This window comes from Salvelinus namaycush, chromosome 16 (genome assembly GCF_016432855.1).
Source record: "Salvelinus namaycush isolate Seneca chromosome 16, SaNama_1.0, whole genome shotgun sequence".
Classification (NCBI taxonomy): Eukaryota; Metazoa; Chordata; class Actinopteri; order Salmoniformes; family Salmonidae; genus Salvelinus; species Salvelinus namaycush.
The window spans coordinates 35701195-35727128 of record NC_052322.1 but is presented as its reverse complement, the minus strand read 5'-3'; the positions used below and the strand labels follow the sequence as shown (position 1 = coordinate 35727128).

Sequence of the window (25934 nt, the reverse complement as noted above, 5' to 3'; positions counted from 1 at the left end):
GGATCTGGCTGCTCATGGCTGGCTGACGGATCTGGCTGCTCATGGCTGGCTGACGGATCTGGCTGCTCATGGCTGGCTGACGGATCTGGCTGCTCATGGCTGGCTGACGGCTCTGGACGCTCATGGCTGGCTGACGGCTCTGGACGCTCATGGCTGGCTGACGGCTCTGGCAGATCCTGTCTGGTTGGCGGCTCTGGCAGATCCTGTCTGGTTGGCGGCTCTGGCAGATCCTGTCTGGTTGGCGGCTCTGGCAGATCCTGTCTGGTTGGCGGCTCTGGCAGATCCTTCTGGTTGGCGGCTCTGGCAGATCCTGTCTGGTTGGCGGCTCTGGCAGATCCTGACTGACGAATGGCTCTAGCGGCTCCTGACTGACTAACGGCTCTGACGGCTCGGGACAGACGGGCGGCTCTAATGGCTCGGGACAGACGGATGGCTCAGACGGCACTGGGCAGACGGATGGCTCAGATGGCGCTGGGGAGACGGATGGCTCAGATGGCGCTGGGGAGACGGATGGCTCAGATGGCGCTGGGGAAACGGATGGCTCAGATGGCGCTGGGGAAACGGATGGCTCAGATGGCACTGGGCAGACGGATGGCTCTGGCCGGAATAGGCGCACTGTAGGCCTGGTGCGTGGTGCCGGAACTGGAGGCACCGGGCTAAGGACACGCACCTTCAGGCTAGTGCGGGGAGAAGGAACAGGGCATACTGGACCCTGGGGACGCACATTAGGCCTAGTGCGTGGTGCCGGAACTGGTGGTACCGGGCTGGGGACACGCATCTCAGGGCTAATGCGGGGAGCAGCAACAGGATGCACAGGACTCTGGAGACGCACAGGAGGCTTGGTGCGTGGTGCCGGAATTGGTGGTACCGGGCTGGAGACACGCACCATAGGACGAGTGCGTGGAGGAGGAACAGGGCTCTGGAGACACACTGGAAGCCTGGTGCGTGGTGTAGGCACTGGTGGAACTGGACTGGGGCGGGGAGGTGGCGCCGGAAATACCGGACCGTGCAGGCGTACTGGTTCCCTTGAACACCGAGCCTGCCCAACCTTACCTGGTTGAATGCTCCCCGTCGCCCGACCAGTGCGGGGAGGTGGAATAACCCGCACCGGGCTATGTAGGCGAACCGGGGACACCATGCGTAAGGCTGGTGCCATGTATGCCGGCCCGAGGAGACGCACTGGAGACCAGACGCGTTGAGCCGGCATCATGGCACCTGGCTCAATGCCCAATCTAGCCCTACCAGTGCGGGGAGGTGGAATAACCCGCACCGGGCTATGAACATGTACAGGAGACACCGTGCGCTCTATTACGTAACACGGTGTCCGCCCGTACTCCCGCTCTCCACGGTTAGCCTGGGAAGTGGGCGCAGGTCTCCTACCTGCCCTCGGCCCACTACCTCTTAGCCCCCCCCAATAAATTTTTGGGTAGTACTCGCGGGCTTCCAGCCTTGCCTCCGTGCTGCCTCCTCATATCGCCTCCTCTCGGCTTTCGCTGCCTCCAGCTCTTCACGAGGGAGGCGATATTCTCCCGGTTGTGCCCAAGGTCCCTTTCCATCTAATATCTCCTCCCATGTCCATGAATCCTTGATGCCTTGATCCTGTTGCCGCTTGTCATGCTGCTTGATCCGGGTTTGGTGGGTCATTCTGTCACGATCGTCTTGATATGAGAGATTGGACCAAGGCGCAGCATGATATGAATACATCTTCTTTTTTATTATACGAAGACGTAACACGAAACACTTATACAAACTAACAAAAACAACAAACGACCGTGAAGCTACAAACGCAAGTGCACACACAAACTACTTACGTTCAACATAGACTAGACATAGACAATGACCCACAAACAGCTAAAGCCTATGGCTGCCTTAAATATGGCTCCCAATCAGAGACAACAATAACCAGCTGTCTCTAATTGAGACCCAATTCAGGCAACCATAGACTTTCCTAGACACCTACACTGAACACTAAACCATCTATTCTACTAAACCCCCTAAACCAAACAACACCCTAGACAATACAAAAATACATACTTCACCATGTCACACCCTGACCTAACTAAAATAATAATGAAAACAAAGATAACTAAGGCCAGGGTGTGACACAGTGTCTGTACTTGCACATTCATCTTCTGCACATCTACCATTCCAGTGTTTAATTGCTATATTGTAATTACTTCGCCACCATGGCCTATTTATTGCCTTACCTCCCTTATCCTACCTTATTTGCACATACTGTATATAGACTTTTTCTACTGTATTATTGACTGTATGTTTGTTTATTCCATGTGCAACTCTGTGTTGTTGTATGTGTCGAACTGCTTTGCTTTATCTAGGCCAGGTCACAGTTGCAAATGAGAACTTGTTCTCAACTAGCCTACCTGGTTAAATAAAGGTTAAATAAATGAATAAAAATACTGTAGGCCTACTTTTGTTACTTTTCTGAGTCAATTCGGGTAACATTCAATGTCCTGCGTTGAACCTCTTAAAGGATTGGACCCTTTTTTTAAAAAAGTGCTCCGTAAACTACGACCCAGTGGGCAGAGCTAGGCATTTTGCACTGGGACACGTTTTTTCAAAGGTATAAATATACGGTATAAAGCCTCTCATTTTACACTGGGTCCGCCGTAGTTCTGTGTAACGTAGTTAATATATTTAAGACCAGTGTATTGCAGTTAATTTCGTCTTTGACTGAATAAGTAAAATATCTTTGAGTAGTAAACAGGGAAACGAGTCCCAGACCGTTTGCAATAGAACATACCAGACGGGGGGATCGTTAGGCTACCTCAATTATTGGGATCATCTGGTTCTCAAGAGACCAAGCTAGTGGTTTGTTTACATGTAGTAAAAAAAAATGCTAGCGCTGACACCTTGTGGTACTAATGTTGAACTGCACATTAATTACACTGGGATGACTTTATTTCAAGCAGCCAGAATTTTGAAATAAAATAAATTGAACGTTAAAATGTTCCTTTCTGCACACCCTCTTGATAGTGATATTTGCTAATAATGTCTATCTCCTGAGCATGTCATACTTAAGGCCTACCTTCATTACAGGGGTGGGGCTTGCACTAATCCAATGAACGGCATGTACACTAGCTGTAGAAGTCTGGTATCCTTCAACATGCTTAGCCTCATTGTCTAATTAAGCAATAAGGCAAAAAGGTGTGTGTTATATGGCCAATATACCGCGGCTAAGGGCTGTTCTTATGTACGACGCATCGCGGAGTGCCTGGACACAGCCCTTAGCCGTGGTATATTGGCCATATACCACAAACCCCCGAGGTGCCTTGTTGCTATTATAAACTGGTTACCAACGTAATTAGAGCAGTAAAAATAAATGTTTTGTCATACCCGTGGGGTATGGTCTGAAATACCACGGCTGTCAGCCAATCAGCATTCAGAGCTCGAACCACCCAGTTTATAATGAAAAATATAAACCCACTGATCTTGCCAGTATCAATCAGCCTTTTCATTTTTTATTAACCCATCCACCACCCCACCCCCACTCTTCGGAGGACGTTAAATAGGGTGCCAACGGAGATGGCTGCATCGCGACTAGCTCTTAGAAAACTTTGGAGTATTTCGTTTTTTTATGTACTCTTTTTTACATTGTTAGTTCAGGAAACTTTTTGTGTCATTTCATACAGCCGGGAAGAACTATTGGATATTAGAGCGGTGGTAACTCACCAGAAATACCAGCATTACGGCCAGGAATACGACTTCCCTGGAGCAGATCATTTTGTTCCCTCTCCCCAGAGCAATTTAACATATTCCAGAGGCCGACCCAAAACATCGCTGGCGGAGGAGAGGCACTGGAGGCGGCCTGCTGGTTCGACTTAGGAGGCGCGCACACCACCCACCGCTTCCAGGTATATTCCTCGCTAATGTTCAGTCTTTGGATAACAAAGTTGATGAACTTAGAGCAAGGATTTCTTTCCAGAGAGACATCGGGGTCTGTAACATACTTTGTTTCACGGAAACATGGCTCTCTCGAGATTTTTTTTATTTATTTTTATTTATTTCACCTTTATTTAACCAGGTAGGCAAGTTGAGAACAAGTTCTCATTTACAATTGCGACCTGGCCAAGATAAAGCAAAGCAGTTCGACACATACAACAACACAGAGTTACACATAGAGTAAAACAAACATACAGTCAATAATACAGTAGAAAAAGTCGATATACAATGTGAGCAAATGAGGTGAGATAAGGGAGGTAAAGGCAAAAAAAAGGCCATGGTGGCGAAGTAAATACAATATAGCAAGTAAAACATTGGAATGGTAGATTTGCAGTGGAAGAATGTGCAAAGTAGAAATAGAAATAATGGGGTGCAAAGGAGCAAAATAAATAAATAAATACAGTAGGGGAAGAGGTAGTTGTTTGGGCTAAATTATAAATGGGCTATGTACAGGTGCAGTAATCTGTGAGCTGCTCTGACAGCTGGTGCTTAAAGCTAGTGAGGGAGATAAGTGTTTCCAGCTTCAGAGATTTTTGTAGTTCGTTCCAGTCATTGGCAGCAGAGAACTGGAGAGGCGAGGCAGAGAGGCGGCCAAAGGAGGAATTGGCTTTGGGGGTGACCAGAGAGATATACCTGCTGGAGCGCGTGCTACAGGTGGGTGCTGCTATGGTGACCAGCGAGCTGAGATAAGGGGGGACTGGAGCCAGTGGGTTTTGCGACGAGTATGAAGCGAGGGCCAGCCAACGAGAGCGTACAGGTCGCAGTGGTGGGTAGTATATGGGGCTTTGGTGACAAAACGGATGGCACTGTGATAGACTGCATCCAATTTGCTGAGTAGGGTATTGGAGGCTATTTTGTAAATGACATCGCCGAAGTCGAGGATCGGTAGGATGGTCAGTATGAGGGTATGTTTGGCAGCATGAGTGAAGGATGCTTTGTTGCGAAATAGGAAGCCAATTCTAGATTTAACTTTGGATTGGAGATGTTTGATGTGAGTCTGGAAGGAGAGTTCACAGTCTAACCAGACACCTAGGTATTTGTAGTTGTCCACATATTCTAAGTCAGAACCGTCCAGAGTAGTGATGCTGGACGGGCGGGCAGGTGCAGGCAGCGATCGGTTGAAGAGCATGCATTTAGTTTTACTTGTATTTAAGAGAAGTTGGAGGCCACGGAAGGAGAGTTGTATGGCATTGAAGCTCGTCTGGAGGGTTGTTAACACAGTGTCCAAAGAAGGGCCAGAAGTATACAGAATGGTGTCGTCTGCGTAGAGGTGGATCAGAGACTCACCAGCAGCAAGAGCGACATCATTGATGTATACAGAGAAGAGAGTTGGCCCAAGAATTGAACCTTGTGGCACCCCCATAGAGACTACCAGAGGCCCAGACAACAGGCCCTCCGATTTGACACACTGAACTCTATCAGAGAAGTAGTTGGTGAACTAGGCGAGGCAATCATTTGAGAAACCAAGGCAATCGAGTCTGCCGATGAGGATGTGGTGATTGACAGAGTCGAAAGCCTTGGCCAGGTCAATGAATACGGCTGCACAGTATTGTTTCTTATCGATGGCGGTTAAGATATCGTTTAGGACCTTGAGCGTGGCTGAGGTGCACCCATGACCAGCTCTGAAACCAGATTGCATAGCGGAGAAGGTGCGGTGGGATTCGAAATGGTCGGTAATCTGTTTGTTGACTTGGCTTTCGAAGACCTTAGAAAGGCAGGGTAGGATAGATATAGATCTGTAGCAGTTTGGGTCAAGAGTGTCCCCTCCTTTGAAGAGGGGGACGACTGCAGCTGCTTTCCAATCTTTGGGAATCTCAGACGACACGAAAGAGAGGTTGAACAGGTATTTAATATGGGTTGCAACAATTTCGGCAGATAATTTTAGAAAGAAAGGGTCCAAATTGTCTCGCCCGGCTGATTTGTAGGGGTCCAGATTTTGCAGCTCTTTCAGAACATCAGCTGATTGGATTTGGGAGGAGAAATGGGGAAGGCTTGGGCGAGTTGCTGTGGGGGGTGCAGTGCTGTAGACCGTGGTAGGGGTAGCCAGGTGGAAAGCATGGCCAGCCGTAGAAAAATGCTTATTGAAATTCTCGATTATAGTGGATTTATCGGTGGTGACAGAGTTTCCTATCCTCAGTGCAGTGCGCAGCTGGGAGGAGGTGTTCTTATTCTCCATGGACTTCCCAGAACCTTTTTGAGTTTGTGTTGCAGGATGCAAATTTCTGCTTGAAAAAACTAGCCTTGGCTTTTCTAACTGCCTGTGTATATTGGTTTCTAACTTCCCTGAAAAGTTGCATATCACGGGGGCTGTTCGATGCTAATGCAGAACGCCACAGGATGTTTTTGTGTTGGTTAAGGGCAGTCAGGTCTGGAGAGAACCACGGGCTATATATGTTCCTGGTTCTACATTTCTTGAATGGGGCATGCTTATTTAAGATGGTGAGGAAGGCATTTTTTTTAAATAACCAGGCATCCTCTACTGACGGGATGAGGTCAGTATCCTTCCAGGATACCCGGGCCAGGTCGATTAGAAAGACCTGCTCGCTGAAGTGTTTCAGGGAGCGTTTGACAGTGATGAGTGGAGGTCGTTTGACCGCTGACCCATTAGGATGCAGGCAATGAGGCAGTGATTGCTGAGATCTTGGTTGAAAACAGCAGAGGTGTATTTAGAAGGCAAGTTGGTTAGGATGATATCTATGAGGGTGCCCGTGTTTACGGCTTTGGGGTGGTACCTGGTAGGTTCATTGATAATTTGTGTGAGATTGAGGGCATCAAGCTTAGATTGTAGGATGGCTGGAGTGTTAAGCATGTCCCAGTTTAGGTCACCTAGCAGCACGAGCTCTGAAGATAGATGGGGGCAATCAGTTCACATATGGTGTCCTGAGCACAGCTGGGGGCAGAGGGTGGTCTATAGCAGGCGGCAACGGTGAGAAACTTGTTTTTAGAGAGGTGGATTTTTTAAAGTAGAAGTTCAAATTGTTTGGGTACAGACCTGGATAGTAGGACAGAACTCTGCAGGCTATCTGTCACGACTTCTGCCGAAGTCGAAGCCTCTCCTTGTTCGGGCAGTGCTCATCGCTCGACGTCACCGGTCTTCTAGCCATCATTGATCCATTTTTCATTTTCCATTGGTTTTGTCTTGTCTTCCTACACACCTGGTTTCAATCCCATTCATTACCTGTTGTGTATTTAACCCTCTGTTTCCCCTCATGTCTTTGTCAGAGATTGTTTGTTATTCAGATTTTGTGTTGTTTGTATTGGTGTGTGACGGGTCCTCGTACCCACTTTGTTTTATTTTTATTCATAGTTTTGGAGTTATGTTTTGTTTACAGTCATTAAACAACTCCATTTCATTAAGTTTGATTCTCCTGCGCCTGACTTCCCTGCCACCTATACACACGACTCTGACAGAATCTCTGACCAAACATGAAGTCAGCAGGAGAAGGTACCCTGGCCATGGAGGTGGAGGAGCGCATAATGGAACATACGGAGATGATTTACAATCTGAGCGCCGCCATGGATCGCGTTGTCCAGAATATGGACCGCTGGGAGCCACAGGGAGTTTTTCCAGCGCCTCCACCAGCACAACCGGGGTCTCCCCTGAGCGCACCTTCCCCGCCTGAACCCAGCAGGATCCATTTATCCCTGCCACAGAGGTACGACGGAGATACTGCCGGCTGCCAGGGTTTCCTCCTCAAACTAAGCTTGTATCTGGCCACGGTCCACCCAGCTCCATCGGACCGTGAGAAGAGTTACGCCCTCGTCTCGTGCCTCACCGGGAAAGCCCTGGAGTGGACCAGCGCTGTGTGTGGAGAAGAGGATGCGGCGTTGCACCATTTTGAGGAGTTCACCCGCCATTTCCGGACAGTATTCGACCACCCACCCGAAGGCAGAGCGGCGGGTGAGCGCCTTTACCATCTGAGGCAGGAGACGAGGAGCGCACAGGAGTTTGCTCTGGAGTTTAGGACCCTGGCTGCCGGCGCTGGATGGAGCGACAGGGCCCTGAATGACCATTACCGCTGTAGTCTACGCGAGGACGTCCATCGGGAGCTGGACTGCAGAGACACCACCCTCACCTTTGATCAGGTGGTGAACCTGTCCATCAGACTGGACAACATGCTGGCTACTCGTGGACGTCTAGATCGGGGTCTGGTTGTTCCATCCTCCCGCACCCTCTCTCCTGTACCCATGGAGTTGGGAGGGACGGTGCGCAGGGAGACCGGAGGGGTTTCCCGCTCGTGCACCATATATGGTCGCAGAGGTCACACTGCTGGTCGGTACCGGGTTGGTTCCTCTGGGAATCGAGGCAGCAGGCAGGGCACTCTGGCGTCACCCCAGGTGAGTAGGCACCATTCTCATCCAGAGCCCTCTGTTGCACATATGTTTGTCTCTGTCGCCTTTCCTGAATTTTCCCCGCGTTCCCAGCATAAGGCGCTAGTAGATTCAGGCGCAGCTGGGAATTTCATTAATAAAGGATTAGCTCATAGTTTAGGGATCCCCATTGTTCCTGTGGATATGCCTTTCCCCGTTCATGCTTTAGATAGTCGACCATTAGGGTCAGAGTTTATCAGGGAGGCCACCGCTCCTTTGAGTATGGTAACGCAGGGGGGTCACAGGGAAAGGATTAGTCTTTTCCTTATTGATTCTCCTGCGTATTCTGTGGTGCTGGGCCTACCCTGGTTAGCTTGTCATAACCCCACTGTTTCTTGGCCACAGAGGGCTCTCACAGGGTGGTCGCCAGAGTGCTCAGGTAGGTGTTTAGGGGTTTCTATTGGTGCTACTACGGTGGAAAGTCCAGACCAGGTCTCCACCGTGCGCATTCCCCCAGAATATGCCGATTTGGCTCTCGCCTTCTGTAAAAAGAAGGCGACTCAATTACCATCCCATCGACGGGGGGATTGTGCGATAGATCTCCTGGTAGACGCTGCACTTCCCAGGAGTCACATGTATCCCCTGTCGCAAGCGGAGACGGTGGCTATGGAGACATATGTCTCCGAATACCTGCGTCAGGGGTACATTCAGCCCTCCATTTCACCCGTCTCCTCGAGTTTCTTTTTTGTGAAGAAGGATGGAGGTTTGCGTCCGTGCATTGATTATCGAGGTCTCAATAAAATCACGGTGAGGTATAGTTACCCGCTACCTCTTATCGCTACAGCGATTGAGTCAATGCACGGGGCGCGCTTCTTCACCAAACTGGATCTCAGGAGTGCGTACAATCTGGTGCGTATTCGGAAGGGAGACGAGTGGAAGACGGCATTTAGTACCACCTCAGGGCATTATGAATACCTCGTCATGCTGTATGGGTTGGTGAATGCTCCATCAGTCTTCCAATCATTTGTAGACGAGATTTTCAGAGACTTGCACGGGCAGGGTGTAGTGGTGTATATCGATGACATTCTGATATACTCAGCTACACGCGCCGAGAATGTGTTCCTGGTGCGCAAAGTGCTTGGTCGCCTGTTGGAGCATGACCTGTACGTCAAGGCTGAGAAATGCCTGTTCTTCCAACAGTCCGTCTCCTTCCTAGGGCATCGGATTTCCACGTCAGGAGTGGAGATGGAGAGTGACCGCATTGCAGCCATGCGTAATTGGCCGACTCCCACCACGGTAAAGGAGGTGCAGCGATTTTTAGGGTTTGCCAACTACTACCGGAGGTTTATCTGGGGTTTTGGTCAGGTTGCTGCTCCCATTACCTCACTGCTAAAGGGGGGCCCGGTGCGCTTGCAGTGGTCAGCTGAGGCAAACAGGGCTTTTAGGCACCTGAAGGCTCTGTTTACCTCGGTTCCTGTGTTGGCTCATCCGGATCCCTCTTTGCCGTTCATAGTGGAGGTGGACGCATCCGAAGCTGGGATAGGAGCAGTGCTCTCTCAGCGCTCGGGTACGCCACTGAAGCTCCGCGCCTGTGCCTTCTTTTTGAAGAAGCTCAGCCCGGCGGAGCGAAACTATGATGTGGGTGACCGGGAGCTGTTGGCTGTCGTTAGGGCCTTGAAGGCGTGGAGACATTGGCTTGAGGGGGCTAAACACCCTTTTCTCATCTGGACTGACCATCGCAATCTGAAGTACATCCGGGAGGCGAGGAGACTGAATCCTCGTCAGCCAAGGTGGGCCATGTTTTTCACCCGTTTTGTGTTTACCCTCTCTTACAGACTAGGCTCCCAGAACATTAAGGCAGACGCACTGTCCTGGCTGTGTGACACGGATCCATGGATCCCACTCCCATACTCCCAGCTTCTTGTTTGGTGGCGCCGGTAGTGTGGGAGCCGGACGCGGACATTGAGCGGGCGTCACGTGCAGAGCCCTCTTCCCCTCAGTGTCCAGCTGGGCGTCTGTACGTTCCGTCTGCTGTCCGCGACCGACTGATCTATTGGGCCCACACGTCACCCTCCTCTGGTCATCCTGGGATAGGTCGGACGGTGCGCTGTCTTGATGGGAGGTACTGGTGGCCCACTTTAGCTAAGGATGTGAGGATTTATGTTTCCTCCTGCTCAGTGTGCACCCAGTGCAAGGCTCCTAGACACCTGCCCAGAGGTAAGTTACAACCCTTACCCGTTCCACAACGGCCGTGGTCGCACCTGTCGGTGGATTTCTTAACTGATCTTCCACCTTCACAGGGTAACACCACGATCCTGGTCTTTGTGGATCGTTTTAAGTCCTGTCGTCTCCTCCCTTTGCCCGGTCTCCCTACGGCCTTACAAACTGGGGAGGCCCTGTTTACACACGTCTTCCGGCACTATGGGGTGCCTGAGGATATAGTGTCTGATCAGGGTCCCCAGTTCATGTCAAGGGTCTGGAAGGCGTTCATGGAACGTCTGGGGGTCTCGGTCAGCCTTACCTCAGGTTTTCCCCCCGAGAGTAATGGGCAGGTGGAGAGAGTTAACCAGGATGTGGGTAGGTTTCTGCGGTCTTATTGCCAGGACCGGCCGGAGGAGTGGGCGAAGTTCGTGCCCTGGGCAGAGATGGCCCAGAACTCGCTCTGCCACTCCTCCACTAACCTTTCTCCCTTTCAATGTGTATTAGGGTATCAGCCGGTTCTGGCTCCTTAGCATCAGTCAGACCGAGGCTCCTGCGGTGGACAATTGGTTCCGGCGCGCGGAGGAAACCTGGGAGGCCGCCCACATCCACCCTCAGCGCGCCATACTGCGCCAGAAAGTTGGCGCAGACCGTCACCGCAGTGAGGCCCCGGTGTTCGCACCAGGCGACAGGGTCTGGCTCTCGACCCGAAACCTGCCCCTCCGCCTGCCCTGTCGGAAGCTGGGTCCGCGGTTTGTGGGGCCGTTTAAAGTCCTGAGGAGAGTGAACGAGGTATGTTATAGGTTACAGCTACCCACTAATTACCGTATTAACCCCTCGTTCCATGTGTCTCTCCTCAGGCCGGTGGTGGCTGGCCCGCTCCAGGAGGCTGAAGTGCGGGATGTTCCTCCGCCCCCTCTGGACATCGAGGGGGTCCCGGCGGACTCCGTTCGATCCATCTTGGATTCGAGACGTCGGGCGAGGGGCCTTCAGTACCTCGTGGACTGGGAGGGGTACGGTCCGGAGAAGAGATGCTGGGTTCCGGTGGAGGACGTGTTAGATCCTTCCATGCTGCGAGAATTCCACCGTCTCCATCCGGAACGCCCTGCACCTCGCCCTCAGGGTCATCCCCGAGGCCGGTGTCGACACACTGCTGGAGCCGCGCGTCAGGGGGGGGGGGGTACTGTCACGACTTCTGCCGAAGTCGAAGCCTCTCCTTGTTCGGGCGGTGCTCGGCGCTCGACGTCACCGGTCTTCTAGCCATCATTGATCCATTTTTCATTTTCCATTGGTTTTGTCTTGTCTTCCTGCACACCTGGTTTCAATCCCAAATCATACAATGTGATTTTCTGGATTTTTGTTTTAGATTCCGTCTCTCACAGTTGAAGTGTACCTATGATAAAAATTACAGACCTCTACATGCTTTGTAAGTAGGAAAACCTGCAAAATCGGCAGTGTATCCAATACTTGTTCTCCCCACTGTATATAAAAAGATATGCGAAGAAAATATGTAAATATATATATATATATATATATACACGGGACACGACAAGACGAGGACAAAGGACGTCTGACTGCTATGCCATCTTGGAAAGGGATACTCTGTCATAGTCAGTAAAGCCAGCAATATTTCGCGCAGACAGGAATAAATATCTCTCCGGCAAGCAGAAGAGCCGGGGGGGGGTTCATGATTAACGACTCATGGTGTAATTCTAGGAACATACAGGAACTCAAGTAATTTTGTTCACTCAACCTAGAATACCTCACAATTAAATGCCGACCATATTATCTCCCAAGAGAATTCCTCTCCGTCATCACCACGGCCGTTTACATCCCACCTCAAGCCGAAACCTCGATGGCCCTCAAAGAACTTCACTGGACTTTATGCAAACTGGAAACCAGATATCCTGAGGCTGCATTTATTGTAGCTGGGCATTTTAACATCTTGACGCTAGGGGTCAGATTTATTTTTTATTTTTTTAAATAACGCTCCCAAGGTAAACGGACTATTTCTCATGTCCAGATCGTAGAATATGCATATAATTTACAGATTAGGATAGAAAACACTTCAAAGTTTCCAAAACGGTCAAAATATTGTATAACAAAACTGATTCTGCAGGCGAAAACCTGAGGAAATCTAACCCGGAAGTGATTTTTTTTTTTTTTTATCTGTGTTTCCTGGCCCGTCTTTCTTCCATTTAAAGGGGTATCAACCAGATTCCTTTTCCAATGGCTTCCTCAGGCTGTGACCAGGCTTTAGACATAGTTTCAGGCTTTTATTTTGAAAAATGAGCGAGATATTTCAAAACTAGTCAGGTGTCCTCTGATTAGTTCCTGCGCGCGAGAGGGGTAGGTCTCCATTTTCTTTCTCTCTTTTATTGAATAGGTTACGGTCCGGTTGAAATATTATCGATTATGTTTGTTAAAAACAACCTGAGGATTGATTATAAAAAACATTTGACATGTTTCTACGAACATTACGGATACTTTTTGGAATTTTCGTCGAACGGAACGAGGCTTTGGTTTTCTGAACATAACGCGCAACCCAAATGGCGTTTTTTTGTTATAAAAGTAATATTTATCGAACAAAAATAACATTTATTGTGTAACTGGGAGTCTCGTGAGTGCAAACATCCGAAGATTATCAAAGGTAAGCGATTAATTTTATTGCTTTTCTGACTTTCGTGACCATGCTAATTTGGGGCTAGCTGTTGTAGCATTGATTGATACACTCACAAAAGCTTGGATTGCTTTCGCTGCAAAGCATATTTTCAAAATCTGACACGATAGGTGGATTAACAACAAGCTAAACTGTGTTTTGGTATATTTCACTTGTGATTGCATGATTATAAATATTTTTAGTAATATTTTGCGCCCTGCAATTCAGCGGTTGTTTAGGAAAATGATCCCGCTAAAGGGATCCGTAGCGCAGAGAAGTTAACAAAGCAAATCTGAGGACTAGGCTGCTGAAATTCTATTAACATTGTAACGAAAGTCGTCGGGAGAAGGAGAGGAGGACCAAAGTGCAGCGTGGTACGTATCCATAATACTTTTAATCAAAAATGAATACACGAACAAAAACAACAAAATGACCAACGAACAGTTCTGACAGGTATAACAAACACTAACCAGAAAATAACCACCCACAAACAAAAGTGGGAGAACAGGCTACCTAAGTATGGCTCTCAATCAGAGACAACAATAGACAGCTGCCTCTGATTGAGAACCATACCAGGCCAAACACATAGAAACAGAAAACCTAGACCTACAACATAGAATACCAACCCACATCACACCCTGACCAAACTAAAAATAGAAACATACAAAGCAATCTACGGTCAGGGCGTGACAGTACCCCCCCAAAGGTGCGGACTCCGGCCGCAAAACCTGAACCAATAGGGGAGGGTCTGGGTGGGCATTTCACCGCGGTGGCAGCTCTGGTGCGGGACGTAGACCCCACTCCACCTTAGTCTTGGCCCCCTTATGTAGCGCCTCTGGAGTGGCGACCCTCGGGCGGGAGGCTCTGGCAGCGCCGGACGGGCGGGAGGCTCTGGCAGCGCCGGACGCGAGGGAGACTCTGGCTGCCCCGGACGGGAGGGAGACTCTGGCTGCCCCGGACGGGAGGGAGACTCTGGCTGCTCCGGACGGGAGGGAGACTCTGGCTGCTCCGGACGGGAGGGAGACTCTGGCTGCTCCGGACGGGAGGGAGACTCTGGCTGCTCCGGACGGGAGGGAGACTCTGGCTGCTCCGGACGGGAGGGAGACTCTGGCTGCTCCGGACGGGAGGGAGACTCTGGCTGCTCCGGACGGGAGGGAGACTCTGGCTGCTCCGGACGGGAGGGAGACTCTGGCTGCTCCGGACAGGAGGGAGACTCTGGCTGCTCCGGACTAGAGGGCATCGCTGGAGGCTCCGGACTAGAGGAAGACGCTGGAGGCCTCGTGCCATAACTCCTCACTGGAGGTTTCGTACCATGGCTCCTCACTGGAGGCTTCGTGCCATGGATCCTCACTGGAGGCTTTGTGCCATGGATCATCACTGGAGGCTTCGTGCCATGGATCATCACTGGATGATCCTATTTTTACGATTTGGTCCTGCCGTACATACCTACACGTACGCTACGGTCACAAGACGCAGGCCTCCTAATTGTCTCTAGAATTTCTAAGCAAACAGCTGGAGGCAGGGCTTTCTCCTATAGAGCTCCATTTTTATGGAATGGTCTGCCTACCCATGTGAGAGACGCAGACTCGGTCTCAACTTTTAAGTCTTTACTGAAGACTCATCTCTTCAGTGGGTCATATGATTGAGTGTAGTCTGGCCCAGGAGTGTGAAGGTGAACGGAAAGGCTCTGGAGCAACGAACCGCCCTTGCTGTCTCTGCCTGGCCGGTTCCCCTCTCTCGACTGGGATTCTCTGCCTCTAACCCTATTATAGAGGCTGAGTCACTGGCTTACTGGTGCTCTTTCATGCCGTCCCTAGGAGGGGTGCGTCACTTGAGTGGGTTGAGTCACTGACTTGGTCTTCCTGTCTGGGTTGGCGCCCCCCCTTGGGTTGTGCCGTGGCGGAGATCTTTGTGGGCTATACTCGGCCTTGTCTCAGGATGGTAAGTTGGTGGTTGAAGATATCCCTCTAGTGGTGTGGAGGCTGTGCTTTGGCAAAGTGGGTGGGGTTATATCCTTCCTGTTTGGCCCTGTCTGGGGGTATCATCGGATGGGGCCACAGTGTCTCCTGACCCCTCCTGTCTCAGCCTCCAGTATTTATGCTGCAGTAGTTTATGTATCGGGGTCTAGGGTAAGTTTGTTATATCTGGAGTACTTCTCCTGTCTTATCCTGTGTCCTGTGTGAATTTAAGTATGCTCTCTCTAATTCTCTCTTTCTCTCTTTCTTTCTCTCTCTCGGAGGACCTGAGCCCTAGGACCATGCCTCAGGTCTACCTGGCATGATGACTCCTTGCTCTCCCCAGTCCACCTGGCCGTGCTGCTGCTCCAGTTTCAACTGTTCTGCCTGCGGCTATGGAACCCTGACCTGTTCACCAGACGTGCTACCTGTCCCAGACCTGCTGTTTACAACTCTCTAGAGACAGCAGGAGCGGTAGAGATACTCTTAATGATCGGCTATGAAAAGCCAACTGACATTTACTCCTGAGGTGCTGACTTGGTGCACCCTCGACAACTGCTGTGATTATTATTATTTGACCATGCTGGTCATTTATGAACATTTGAACATCTTGGCCATGTTCTGTTATAATCTCCACCAGCACATCCAGAAGAGGACTGGCCACCCCTCAAAGCCTGGTTCCTCTCTAGGTTTCTTCCTAGGTTTTGGCCTTTCTAGGGAGTTTTTCCTAGCCACCGTGCTTCTACACCTGCATTGCTTGCTGTTTGGGGGTTTAGGCTGGGTTTCTGTACAGCACTTTGAGATATCAGCTGATGTAAGAAGGGCTATATAAATACATTTGATTTGAACAGAACCTTGAGAGAGGTGAGTGCAGACAGTGGGGAAGCCAGGGTGCTGTAACCCTGGATAAAGCGGCGATAAAAGTTGGCCAATCCCAGGAAACATTGCAGCTGCACCATGGATGTAGGCTGGGGCCAATGTTTTCTGTGAGCTTGTGTCAGTTACCATTTCGCGGCTGAGCTGTTGTTGCTCCTAGACGTTTCCACTTCACAATAACAGTACTTACAGTTGACTGGGGCAGCTCTAGCAGGGCAGGAATTTTACAAACTGACTTGATGGAAAGGTGACATCCTATGACGGTGCCACATTGAAAGTCACTGTGCTTTTAAGTAAGGCCATTCTACTGCCAATGTTTGTCTATGGAGATTGCATGGCTGTGTGTGCGTGATTTTATACACCTGTCAGCAACGGATGTGGCTGAAATAGCCAAATCCACTAATTTGAAGGGGTGTCTACATACTTTTGTATATATAGTGTGCAATCACAGCCATTTACACACAAAGTAACATTTAGGTTGAGTCATCACATACCACAACGAGACAGATAAGTGTATGATTCAGAACAACAGTAGGGTGTTAGCGACAATGCATCTAAGATAAAATATTTCTGCACTTCCTGAAAACAACATTCCATTCATCAAGAGGTGGAAGGAGGGAGAGTGCTAGAGTGGGCGGGGTTAATCTGTCAAGCACTGTCAATAATTATCATCATCTAGCCCAGTAAAGGCCTTTTGCTCTTCATATCAAATAGCTTCGTTGGGTAGGGTCCAGTCGTCTTGTGTCTAGATTCTAGTTTTTCCTGAAGAAGACGTGACCTGATGCATAAAAACTCCAGACTCTAGTTGTAGCCTATAACTAAGACCCTGAGTTCATCTGTTTTGGTCAGCCGGATGCTGGCATAACTGCCTATTATTCTCTTTTCTACACAACAGTTGTATGTTGTGGGGCGGAAGGTAGCCTAGTGGTTAGAGCGTTGGGGCAGTAACCGAAAGGTTGCTGGATCAAATCCCTGAGCTGACAAGGTAAAAATCTGTCGTTTTCCCCTTGAACAAGGCAGTTAACCCACTGTTCCCCAGTAGGCTGTCATTGTAAATAAGAATTTGTTCTTTACTGACTTGCCTAGTTTTAAAAAAGTATTATTATTATTCACAAGACATTGCTATCTGAATGTGTTGTTATTTGCACCAAGTGAATAAGCCCATGTCTGTTCTACACAAGTCATTGATATCTGAATGTGCTGTTATATAAGCCCACTCTCGCCTGCCCCATTATCACAATTTCCTTTGGTTATACCTACAAACCCAGTTGTTGTCTTTCACTTATTGTTCCAAATTATACACAAGAAAACTTTTATGAAAACATAAACCTGTTTAGTTTTGTTCTCTCTTTCTCTCTTCTCACTCTATCTCTCATTGTCTGGTTTCAGGTCTGCTGAGTGTGAAAATGTGTATTTGTATTTATTATGGATCCCCATTAGCTGCTGCCATTACAATACATTCACAGATTTCACAACACACTGTGTACCCTACTCCACCACTACCACATGTTTACAGTACAAAATGCATGTGTACGTGCGTGTGTGTATAGTGTGTATGTTATCGTGTGTATGTATGCATGTGTCTGTGCCTATGTTTGTGTTGCTTCACAGTCCCCGCTGTTCGATGAGGTGTATTTTTATCTGTTTTTTTAAATCTGTTTTTTTTTAAATCTAATTTTACTGCTTGCATCAGTTACTTGATGTGGAATAGAGTTTCATGTAGTCATGGCTCTATTTAGTACTGTGAGCCTCCCATACTCTGTTCTGGACTTGGGCACTGTTAAGAGTCCTCTTGTGACTTGTCTTGTGGGGTATGCATGGGTGTCCGAGCTGTGTGCCAGTAGTTGAAACAGACAGCTTGTTGCATTCAACATGTCAATACCTCTCATAAAAACAAGTAGTGATGAAGTCAATCTCTCCTCCACTTTGAGCCAGGAGAGATTGACATGCATATTATTAATATTAGCTCTATGTGTACATCCAAACGGCCAGCCGTGCTGCCCTGTTCTGAGCCAATTGCAATTTTCCCCTTTTGTGGCACCTGACCACACAACTGAACAGTAGTCCAGGTGCAACAAAACTAGGGCCTGTAGGACCTGCCTTGTTTATAGTGCTGTTAAGAAGGTAGAGCCGCACTTTATTAGGGACATACTTCTCCCCATTTTAGCTACTGTTGTATCATATGTTTTGACCATGACAGTTTAAAAGGGTTACTCCAAGCAGTTTAGTCACCTCAACTTGCTCAATTTCCACATTATTTATTACAAGATTTAATTGAGGTTTAGGGTTTAGTGAATTATTTGTCCAAAATACAATGCTTTGAGATTTAGAAATATTTAGGACTAACTTATTCCTTGCGACTCACTCTGAAGCAAACTGCAACTCTTTGTTAAGTGTTGCAGTCATTTCAGTCGCTTTAGTAGCTGATATGTATAGTGTTGAGTCATCTGCATACACAGACACACTGGCTTTACTCAAAGCCAGTGGCATGTCATTAGTAAAAATTGAAAAAAGTAATAGGCCTAGAGAGCTGCCCTGGGGAATTCCTGATTATGTTGGAGAGGCTTCCATTAAGAACACCCTCTGTGTTCTGTTAGACAGGTAACTCTTTATCCACAATATAGCAGGGTGTGTAAAGCCATAACACATACGTTTTTCCAGCAGCAGACTATGATCGATAATGTCAAAAGCCGCACTGAAGTCTAACAAAACAGCCCCCACAATCTTTTTATCATCAATTTCTCTCAGCCAATCATCAGTCATTTGTGTAAGTGTGTGCTTGTTGAATGCCCTTCCATATAAGCATGCTGAAAGTTTGTCAATTTGTTTACTTTAAAATAGCATGGTATATGGTCAAACACCATTTTTTCCAAAAGTTTACTAAGGGTTGGTAACATTCTGATTGGTCGTCTATTTGAGCCTGTAAAGGGGGCTTTACTATTCTTAGGTAGCGGAATGACTTTTGCTTCCCTCCAAGCCTGGGGGCACAAGCTTTCTAGTAGGCTTAAATTGATAATATGGCAAATAGGAGTGGCAATATCGTCCGCTATTATCCTCAGAAATATTCCATCCAAGTTGTCAGACAACAATATTTTTTTCACCTCTTCCACACTCAAAATTCAAAATTACAATGCTTGTCTTTGTCACGTTCCTGACCTGTTTTCCTTTTTCTTGTATTTATTTAGTTGGTCAGGGCGTGAGTTGGGTGGGTTTGTCTATGTTTGATTTTCTATGTTGGGATGTTTGTGTTCGGCCGGGTATGATTCTCAATCAGAGACAGCTGTCAATCGTTGTCCCTGATTGAGAATCATACTTAGGCAGCCTGGGTGGTGGGTGTGTTTTGTGGGTGTTTGTTTCCGTGTCTGTGTTTGTTGCACCACACGGTACTGTATCGGTTTATGCACTTCGTTTATTTGTTTTGTAATTCAGTATTCAGTTTCATTTTAATAAATCATTATGAACACTAACCACTCTGCGTATTGGTCCGATCCGTCTCGCCTCTCCTCGTCCGAGGAGGAGGAAGAATATGACGATAGCCGTAACAGTCTTTCATAATTTGAAATGCTTCAAACTGTTTGCTCCTCATTACATACCACAGCCCAACAAATATTCTTTACATTAACAACATAGAAATCATTACAAAATATATTGTATGACCTCTTATACACTATTTTAGGCCCAGCCTTTGGAACTTTGGTTTTCCTAGATATGGCTACTATATTGTGATCACTACATCTGATGGCTATGGATACTGCTTTCAAGCTAATTTCTGCAGCATTAGTAAATATGTGATCAATACATGTTGATGATTTCATTCCTGTGCTGTTTGTAACTACCCTGGTAGGTTGACTGATAACCTGAACCAGATTGCAGGCACTGGTTACAGTTTTAAGTTTTTTATTAAGTGGGCAGCTTGATGAAAGCCAGTCAATATTTAAATCAAAATGAAAATATACCTCTGTTGATATCACATACATTATCAAGCATTTCTCACATGTTATCCAGATACTGACTGTTAACACTTGGTGGTCTATAGCAGCTTCCCCCCAGAATGGGCTTTAGGTGAGGCAGATGAACCTGTAGCCATATTACTTCAACAGTATTTAACATGAGATCCTCTCTAATCTTTACAGGAATGTGGTTCTGAATATAAACAGCAACACCTTTATCTTTCCTGTAAATGTTATAACCTTGTTTTGCTACCACTGTGTCATCAAAGGTATTATCTAAGTGAGTTTCAGAGATATGTGTAACGCTCGTCTGATGAAGAAGGAGTGGACCAAAGCGCAGCACGTGTTCATGATATTTATTTAAATCTGAACACTAGAACAAAAATAACAAAGCGAGAAACGAACAGTTCTGTAAGGTAACTAAAACTATACAGAAAACAACTTCCCACAAAGACACGTGGGAAAAAAGGCTACCTAAGTATGATTCTCAATCAGAGACAACGATAGACAGCTGCCTCTGATTGAGAACCACACCCGGCCAAACACAAAGAAATAGAAAACATAGAAATAAAGAAACTAGAATGCCCACCCTAGTCACACACAATATGAGAGTATGAATGTCATCTGTTACTAGCAAATTATTGATTTCATCAACCTTGTTTCTTAAGCTACATACATGTATGTTAATGTGAGCTATTTTGAGCACTTTTCTTCTGGGATGCTTACTTATTTTATTGCTTTACTGGGAAGCTTAGCAGAAGTAGATATGCTCATGTTATTTATGTTAGTGCAGGGTGAGCTGCACACAGTGGACTTCCTCCTAGGGCACACCGGCTCAGTGTTAATAGGATAAATCTGGTTCATAGGTACATGATTAATGCATACAATAGCTGTACGATCAGCAGAGGCATTCAGGACAGTTAGAGGGACATAAATTAGGTTACTTGTATTGTGTCTACCAACACCCCTGGTGTAATATACATTTGCTGAAGCATTATGACAACTCTGCGTCACAATGGTAGTTATTAACTGAGCTGGGCTTGGGTCATCTCAACGCAGCCTTATAATGCTGTGAAAGGATCCAGGAACTCAAATGATTTGGGTGGATCCCATCTTCCTTATAGGAAGGTATTGTCATAATAACCATCACACAACATCTGGTACTTTGTGGAGGTTGGAATGAAGAGAATGTAGAACATGCGGTTGTGTAGTCTAGTCATTAATCTGTCAGAAGTGAAAGATGAGTCAAATGATTGCATGTGATCCCCATTATGAGTCTTTATTTGTGTCTGAACATCTTGGTACATGATATTGCATAATTAAACCGTTTTAATAGAAGTAAAGAAACAGATTTTAGGCTAATCTTATACTAGGAAACAAGCTCAATTCAGTTTATAGTACAGCATAACAAATAAATAACAAGTGGTTCTGTGAGGTCTGGTTGACAGATCATTTCTCTGATGTAGTATGATGAAGTATATGTAAGGGATAATCAACGAGGGGCTCTATGCGTTCTATGGAAAATAATTAAAGACGCGGTGTGTTCCACTACGTGCTAGCAGAGTGGAACTGACCTCACACAGCAGCCCACACAGAGTTGCATTAGTTTCCAGAGAACACAAAGAGCCCAGCGTTGATTATCCATTTTATACCATGACTATTATTTAACATAATTGCAAATAGAAATTAGTTCATTTGCCGGTAGAAATGTTTTCAACATCCACTGAAGTAGCTAGCAAGTTTACATGCTAGTTTAGCTAACTAAATCACCAGTCCTAGCTTGCCATTATGAAAACCGAATTCAACAATGGCAATGATGTTTTCAATTCGACTTTGCTTTCAAAAGCAGCTCAAACATAGAACATGTAAGAATGAACTATAGCCATTGAATTCTACCGTGCAAATATACCATGCGTTATAGGAAAACAGTGCACGTTCTAGAATGCCCTTCAAGCCAATCAAAAACAAGTATTCAACAATGCCATGGTATAAAGTAACAGTAACACTTTACTTGATGCAAATTCTTATGAAGTGATATTGTCTTATAAATATTCATAATATGGTATATATCACAGCCAAGGGGCTCTACAGTCTCATAATGCTCTATGACTGCATCAATAGGCTGCTATGAATATGTTATGAGTGCCATGGATTGTTATGAAAACTGTAGCCCCTTCAGAAAATGACCTCTCTGAGTCATGTTGTGTCTCAGCAACATGTTGTTTTTCAGTGGTACGATCTGGAGGAGTTGGTGGTTTCCACCATTTTGATGAAGACAGCAGAAGATCGGGTGGGCTGCTGGCAGCTAGTCTCTGGCATGGTGTCTGGGGGGAAAAGAGGAGGATGCGGGTTGTTATTACAAAGGCTCATGTCACCATCAAGATTCCCTTATCCCTCTTCCTGCCAATCACCACACCTGTTTTCGATCCCTAAATCCTATCAATAGTATAAGCCTTCGTAAAACAAGGTAAAGGAATGTGAGAGGAGAATAAAAATGCTAACTTTAGAGAGAATAGTTCTGTCAGGTGCTTCTAGTAGTTTAGGGTGAAAGACAACTTACAACAAGGCTTTGTGGTAGAAATGTTGGTAATTGATTGTTGTCCAAATCTGTGGACAGAAGAGGAAGAGAGAATAAGAACATCATACAGCTATACACACACGTAATTTTCTCTGCATCATGGATTTCGGAAGCTGTCTATGCAGAGGAGCTGGTCATAGTGGAACTTTGAGTCCCTCAGAGTTTCATCATCTCCTTACTTGGTCTCCTCCCCCTCCAGCAGTTTCCTGTAGGTGGAAATCTCGATGTCCAAGGCCAGCTTGACGTTCATCAGGTCCTGGTACTCCCTGATCTGGCAGGCCATGTCCTGCTTGGCTCTCTGCATAGCTACCTCCAGGTCCTTGATTAGAGTCCTGGCATCCTTTACGACAATCTCCCCATGTTCCTCCGCCTCGGTTATCTGGCTCTCCAGGTTGGCCTTCTGTAGGGTTAAGGAGGGAAATGTATCAGAAGGCATTTGGAACAGAAAAGATAAGCGTGGTTTTCTCCACGCTGTTATCATGGGTCATTTTTACAGTCATTAGGTTTTCATTATAGCCCAGAATACATCATTGTATGCATAACGTAGGCCTATGTAGTTCAGGTATGCATAAACACTGTGTCATCATCTGTCGTCCATTTGTGTAGGTGTAATTATACCCAGTGAGCTGAGACATGTGCTGTCTTCCGGCATATGACTTAATTGCTCCATTCTAAAATGTGTCTTTGTCCTCCCAGACAAAGACAAAGATATATTGGTATTTTAGCCTGAGAGTGTAACATTGTTTTTGCGATCAACAATGCCACATTGGTGTTGTGCCAAACCGAAGATAATGATAAGTTGGCCAAAGCAGAAATCAGTCTGGCACCAAGCCTTGACATACAGTACAGTACTCCTCAATTTTAAGGTGGTGTTCTATCCAGTCTGACACTATAGTCTGTGATTAAAACAGTCTTCAATTATAACATTCTTTATTACTCCTTCCAGTCAGTTGCGGTGCTCACCTGTCCCTTGACAGCCAGGATCTCGTTCTGCAGGCGGCTGATGAGTCGGTTCAGCTCGGCGATCTCAGCCTTGGTGTTGCGCAGCTCCTCTGCAGCCTGGCCAGCCTGGCCGGCCAAACTTTCAACCTGATGTGGGCAGAGACGACAGGTTTATTTTACGAATTATTGTTTGACCTGCTGTACTGCTCTCGTAGGCATGAACCCTTAAGATTTCCTCATTCTCTAACTCCTGACCTCTGACCTCCTCACCTTGGTCTTGTACCAGCTCTCAGCCTGCTCCCGACTGCGAGCAGCGATGTCTTCGTACTGGGCCTTGACGTCAGCTATGATCTGGTTCATGTCCAGGCCCCGGGAGTTGTCCATCTGAACCACCACAGAGGTGTCCTTCACGTCAGACTGCAGCTCACCCAGCTCCTGTCATGAAAGAAACAATGTAATTTCTGTAATCTCTATAGTGCTAAATACCGTGTCTCTATAGTATTGGCATCTTTGACTATAGGGGCATCAAAAATATATATGTGTGATTTAGCACTGCCTTACCTGATCGTACAAGACCTTCAAAAAGTTGACCTCATCTTCCAGCCCAGCCAACCTGTCCTCCAGATCCACCTTGGACAGGTAACCAGCGTCCACATCCTACAGGACATCAGAAGACAGTCAACAGCTGTGACACTGAGAAACATGCCTACCTGATGCAGCCTCACATAACACAAGTCATAGCCCCTTTTTTCCTGTTCATATGGGGATGTTTGCATTACTGACACTTGTTTACGTAGCTAGTTGTAGCTACATCTTTCACAACATGGAAAATACTCAAGCTTTACTGAACATAAAAGGCACATTTGTAATACACCTTTGATGATTCGCCTATTTTCCCTAACTATTATTAATCTTCGACCCACGGCAGATGAGTTAGATTAGATCAGAATGGGACTCTGGCTATACTTTATCTATACAATACATTTCTGAGACTATTCTTCACTGAATGTTATCATTCAGTTGCGTACCTTTTTCAGCAGGACAAAGTCATTCTCTGTTGTGTTCCTCTTGCTGATCTCATCTTCATACCTGGAACAAGCCAAAGCAATAGAATAGGGTTAGGGTCTCTATAACAGGGGAGACCAACTCTGGCCCCGAAGAGCTGCATTATGCAGTCTTTTGTCACAGCCCAGCATGCATGTCTTGCATGACAACAAACATGACAGAGGAATTGGCTAACGCACAGACTAACGTCACTGTGTTCTTACTTTGATTTGAAGTCCTCCACATTATGGTGCATGTTCCTGTTCTCCATATCCAACCGGTCCTTGTCATTGTTGATCTGGTCCAGCTGTCTCTGCAGGTTTTTGATGTAGGTCTGGAACATGGGTTCCATGTCAGAGGGGCCAGTTGTCTGGTCCTGCATCAGCTTCCACTTGGTCTCCAGCATCTTGTTCTGCTGCTCCAGGTGTCGCACCTGTGACACACACATACATATGAATAATTGATTTGTTATTATAGATGTTTGGACTCCTCAGTCCACACGTCATGTTTGGCACACATGCAGGCAGGCAGGCAGGCAGGCACACACACAGGCACGTACACACACACACACACACACACACACACACACACACACACACACACACACACACACACAAACGTTGAAACAGTGCCCAGAGGGAGAGGTGCTTCTAGGGTTAAACACTCCAAGAGGAGGAAACAATGTCTTAAACCTGTTATTGACTTTACAAGATTGGTTCTCTAATTATTATGTAGATTGGAGTGTCGTTACCATCATCACAACCATATTCCTCTTATTATTATTATTAAGAATGACGTTATTAAGAAGATGTGATGCAATCCACCGCACTCCTCATTTTTAATGCTTTTCATACATTTTCTGGATTTACCACAATAACTCTGACTTTTAATATTTTTTCCAGTATTTTTCACTTGAGTTGAACATTCACACAAACAAAAGACAAAAAACAGCAAGCAGCAAAAAACACTCTATTTATACTGTACCTTATCAATAAAAGTGGCAAAGCGGTTGTTGAGACCCTTGATCTGGTTTATCTCGTGAGTGCGGACAGCCTGGATTTTGGGGTCGATATCCAGGTTGATGGGTGCCAGCAGGCTCTTGTTGATGGTCACGGCCGTGATGGAGCCTCCCATGTAGAGGCCGCTGCTGCTGGTCCTGGGGCCGTTTCTGGAGCCCAAGGACATGCTGCTGAAGTCCCTCATGTAATTAGGGCTTGTCCCAGTGCGATTCTTTGTCCTTATGCTCATGGTTCCGTTGTATGAATGTATTACAGCTGGGATGATTGCAGACTGAGCCTCGAGTTGCTGAGCTGGGTTACCGTTAACAAATTCATCCCCTTATATAGAAGGGACAGGGTTGGGCCAGGGTAGCCTGTGTCTGTGTGTGGGTGTATGTATGTGTGTGGGCGTGAAAGAGGTGGTGACGGTATGCCACTTCTCAATGTGGAAGAACCAGTCAG

At 46.9% G+C, this 25934-nt stretch overlaps 1 protein-coding gene across 1 annotated transcript in view; it reads right to left on the bottom strand.

The window, feature by feature from the left end:
* Positions 1-25623, bottom strand: part of LOC120061651 (keratin, type II cytoskeletal 8-like) — a 31972-nt gene extending 6349 nt beyond the window's left edge. The window contains exons 1-8 of the mRNA XM_039011551.1: positions 25459-25623; positions 24699-24907; positions 24459-24519; positions 23992-24087; positions 23701-23865; positions 23452-23577; positions 22668-22888; positions 19674-19695 (exon numbers count right to left, since the gene is read on the bottom strand). Of these exons, the coding sequence (XP_038867479.1) occupies positions 19674-19695; positions 22668-22888; positions 23452-23577; positions 23701-23865; positions 23992-24087; positions 24459-24519; positions 24699-24907; positions 25459-25608 (1050 nt within the window). The 5' untranslated portion in view covers positions 25609-25623. The remainder of the gene's footprint in view (positions 1-19673; positions 19696-22667; positions 22889-23451; positions 23578-23700; positions 23866-23991; positions 24088-24458; positions 24520-24698; positions 24908-25458) is intronic.
* Positions 25624-25934: the final 311 nt, after the last annotated feature.